The 4,538-nt window shown below is 37.4% G+C and overlaps 1 protein-coding gene across 1 annotated transcript; it reads right to left on the bottom strand.

Moving 5' to 3' along the window:
• Positions 1-2,435: 2,435 nt before the first annotated feature.
• LOC107711998 (DNA-binding protein inhibitor ID-3-like) lies at positions 2,436-4,265 on the bottom strand. The gene is made up of 3 exons (XM_016517116.1): positions 3,847-4,265; positions 3,655-3,733; positions 2,436-3,059 (listed from the first exon to the last, which is right to left on the bottom strand). The coding sequence occupies exons 1-2, from the start codon at positions 4,135-4,137 to the stop codon at positions 3,680-3,682; spliced, it is 345 nt and encodes a 114-aa protein (XP_016372602.1). The 5' UTR covers positions 4,138-4,265; the 3' UTR covers positions 2,436-3,059; positions 3,655-3,679.
• Positions 4,266-4,538: the final 273 nt, after the last annotated feature.

Raw genomic sequence — 4,538 nt, 5'->3', positions numbered from 1 at the left:
GGGCTTCTAAAATTTAAGTTCTAAAGGGCAAACTCTGTTATACTGGGAGACCAAAGCAGCACATAGGCTATTCTTAAAATGACAAATGAAGTTTCTACTTAGACATATAGGCTAGCTAATTTAGGTACTAAGGTTAGACATCAGATGCCAAAAGAGTGGATTATCTATAGTTATAGTGAACAAAACGAATGTTTCAGACTAACAAACTGTAAGATAAGTCTATAATGTGAGTTCTTCCCTGTCTCAGTCAAGGATTATTTATATATTTGTGCATTTGTTTGCATTAAACCCGTGGCACAGCAATCAATGTTTACAAAGACGTTGCTAGAAGGTTGGTGTCGTGTGCTGTTGTCTGCCCTCTTCCATGGATATGCACGGGATTTCTGCCATTTCTTCTTCTTCTTCTTCTTCTTCTTCTTCTTTTTTTTTAAGTGGGTTTTTGGTGAATTCATGAAACAAAGTCAGTGGTTAACACAAGCTCAAGATATTTTCACGTCTTATTCTACGACAAAAAGTAGGCTACACCAAGTGTACATGTGTACAAGTTTTACTTGTCTTGAAAAACGAGATTGCTACGTGCCTAAATGAGACCAGGGCCGTCGCTAGGAATTCTGGGCCCTGTGCACTGAATTTAATATGGGGCCCCGGCCCCTCAAAATCACGTTCAGCATTTTAACTCAACCTTCAGGGGAAATGTGTTTAAATAAAGACCGAAAGAGCTGTCGGAAGCTTAATTGTGTTGACGTTAAATAGCCTACATGCCGAGAGTGTGTTGTTCGTTTGTAGCCAATACATTTTTAGCTTTTAATTTAGGCTTCAAAATTTATTACATTTTGTTAATTTGTGAAGGATATCATGATGAACAAAATGTGTAAAAATCATACACTTTTGTTAGTCAAATAGGCCTAGCTTTCTCTGCAATAATCCAAAAGCCAATGGAAAACAGGGTGATGCTGGGTTGGCTTACAAAAATACAGGCATTCATTACTGAAGCACTCAGAACCATAAACTTCTGAAAGGTCAGACAGAGGATTAAAAAAAAAAACCTCACCATCGTCAGACTTTACTTATTTGAACAAAGTAGAACATAAAGATGAATGAGAGAATATTGCATTACTACAGTAGAGTTTAGCTTTTGTAATATTTAATTTATCCCTTTATTAGAGAGCCTGAATATTTTACTAATTTTTACTAAACATAAAAATAAGGAAGAAGTTGCGACAAAGAAAATAGCTCAGTAAATAATTTAGAGTCAAAAGACGAGTAACACAAATATAGGCTTTTCTAGTTAAGTATTATATTTTGTTTTCAAATAGCTAGTTCAAAACTATTTGAACACAACCACGATGGCATACATTCAGACATGTGTAAATTATAATAAAGGTAAAATTTGGATCCGTTATGGCAGTTTAACCCAAATATTGTGACATCCTCTGTGACTGGGGCATGTTGTCACAAAAGGAACTGTTTTAAAGGGGAGTAACAGGTGAAATTTAGGTTTTTGTAGAAACAAATTTATTGTATGTGTCTGTACTGAAATTTACAAAAATGAACCTATCCATAGAAATATTCGAAAAAATATTTGAAATACAAAGTGCAACAGCTAGCCACTATATTTCATCCACATGCTGACCAACAATTAATTAACATATACCAGCCACAAGATGGCGCCAGTTCACTATCTGCGGTGCAAACGCAAACGTGTATGTGATTATTACTTAGAACACTGGGTGTCGCTATATTACCTGTTATGTTTGAAGGCGTCCTGCAGAACACTTCACACTCAACACCCACATCTTAAACCTTAAGTGTGTCGACGGTCAGCCTCTTAAAACCATAATCCCTCTTTTAGAGTCCAGATGAGATGAATACTAGTGCTTATCAAAGTTTGACCATAGGCCACTTTTGCACTGAACTCTAGTTCTGTGGGCAAAGGTCTTTTTTGATTGAATCTACAGACACTCAGAAGACAGATGTGCTATATTTAAATAAAGTGACTCACATTTAGACATTGCTGTTTAGGCCTGTAACAGATCATATGCTAAAAACAAAAAAGTCCAAGATGACTCTATCTGGAAAGATTTTTGGCAGATACACTGTACTTTTACTTTTTAACCATTATTTACTTTATCTTGTTTTTACTTACACATAGTCTTTCATAAGCAATTTCTCTTAGGATTTTTTAAAATCAAATGTCTTGAAATTGACTGCTGTGAATGATATTTCATATCAATGAATATATTAACCATATAAACAGCTATAGGGGAGATGGGGTGAAAGGAATCACTTTTTTCTTATTTTTTAAACAGAAAATATATTATATTTTCAGTATATCTCCATAAGACATATACCTGATGATTTAAAGGTGTCAAAAAGTCTGCATTTAGTTGTTTAAGAAAAGATACTGAACCACATATTTCTCACTTTCATGTATGATTTATTTTCTTGTGTAAAAAGAGTAAGTACAAAGCAAAAAAACAATTAAAGGAGTTTATGAAACTCGTTGATCTGACAGTCTGTAGAAATAGATAATCCCCACAAACAAATACAATCCACTCTATATTATAGAGTTCATATCCTAATCCACGTCTGTATTCCCACTGCCCAAGGCCCTTCCCACCCTATAACACAAAAACTCCCCTCAAGCACAATATGTACATCATCCCAGTGATCGAGAAGCTCACTGAGACCAAACTGCAGCCATGCTGAAATGTGGGGGGGGGTATTCTCCAAGAATGGCTGGGAAGGAAGGGTGTGTGAAGAGATATTAGTTAGTCCAAATAGTCAGGAATGTAGCCAGTACAAAATATACAATGCTTGATTGTTGCCACAAAAAACAAGAATGATTAAGAAAAAAATCGGAGGGCTTTTCTTTTTTTGTGATCTTAAAAACTCCTCGGCTTTGGTTTGTTCAAGTGTCCAGTGACCAAAGAATAGACAGCTCGAGAGGGGCGCAGATTGCTTTCCCACACTCTGAATAGAGCCTTACGCCTTCACCCGGCTCACCCCTTCACTCTCTTTTCTTCCATAAGTGGAGGAGAAAAGTTTCTATCCCGCACCTGCAGCATAGATGAGAGGGAGAAAAGTTAACTCAGAACACACACACGCACACACTCTTACACAAACTCACTGTGGATTCAGGCGGACTGCAGACAGTCTGGCGCCAAATGGAAAACTTTCATTTGCTAGAGCTGATAGGGGAATTCAAGCTTGTTTGCTGATTGGCACGATGACCAAAAAATTTGGAAACTGGACAGACTTTAATACGGAATCTTGTCCTGTATAACATTTACCAAAAACATGAGATTTAACCCATGCATAATGACTAATCAATTAGTAACTGACTCTAACTTTGTACTTTCTCTTTGAAATAAAGGTTCCATTTAAAACAAATGATTTTCTGATTTTTAGGTTCCACAAAGAATGTTTTATTCTTGTTTTTTGAAAAACCATCTGCTTTAAAGAATTCAGAACTAAAATGCTGGTCTGAAGAACCTATAATGAAACAAAGACCATGTTCTCCAAAGAATCATATAGTTGTTCTTGATGTTTCTAGCTTCTAGGTTCTTCCGATCAGGAATGGAGTGTAGATTAGTACTAAAACTATTTGACTAATCTACGAGTAAAATTATTGAAAATAAAAAACAAGCGTACCATTGAACGTTGCCATTCCTCCGTACTAATGGCACATAGCTTCATCCTCTTTGGAGAAATTAAGGGTCATCTCTGAGTTCTACAGCGGGAAAAGACATGAAAAGTTTGAATTTCTTCAAAATAACTTTATAATGTATATTAATATAAGGTAAATAATAATAATTAAGCGACAAAAAATTGTCTTGCGCTCACCTTCATTGACATGAACACGTCAGGCGTGTTTTGTGTGTCCGTCTCGTTTTCCAGTGCAATCTGTAAATCGAAGATGTAATCTATTACATGCTGAAGAATCTCCATTTGGCTCACAGACTTGTTCTGAGGGATGCTGGGCACCAGCTCTTTGAGTTTTGAGTAACAGTCATTCATATCGGACAGCTCCTCAATGGGACTCTTGCAGCGGCTGATGGCGAGACTCTGCTCTGAGATGCAGCACACCGCTTCATAACAGCTTCTGACAGAGCGAACGGGACTGATCGCCTTCATTCTGGATCTGACGTCTGACTTGCTAGTAGAATCCAACTGTAGAGATGTCTGAAGAAGTCTGGAATCTGAGATGAACTAGCTCTCCAGCTTAATATCCAATGTTTAACTCTCCTCACGTCTCGTGCTCATTGAACGATGGAAGCACAAGCAGGCAGGCGACCGCTTTTCAAGCCTAGCTTCGTGTAGCACCGCCCCCTCCAGAAATAAACAAACCCTCATGTGCTGCTCAGCCAATAGTAAAAGGCTATAAATCGCACTGGCCCCGCCCTATGCAAATACCTAACTCGTCATTGGAAGCGTTGAGTTGTCAGTCAGACAGAATGATGGAATGAGGAAGAGCTGTCAGAATACCAGAGAGAGAGATAGGCTATATATATATATATTCACTGGTGGATTTGAAT

Source organism: Sinocyclocheilus rhinocerous, unplaced genomic scaffold (assembly GCF_001515625.1).
Source record: "Sinocyclocheilus rhinocerous isolate Xijiao unplaced genomic scaffold, SAMN03320098_v1.1 scaffold2117, whole genome shotgun sequence".
Lineage (NCBI taxonomy): Eukaryota > Metazoa > Chordata > Actinopteri > Cypriniformes > Cyprinidae > Sinocyclocheilus > Sinocyclocheilus rhinocerous.
This window is presented reverse-complemented; position numbering and strand designations above follow the sequence as displayed.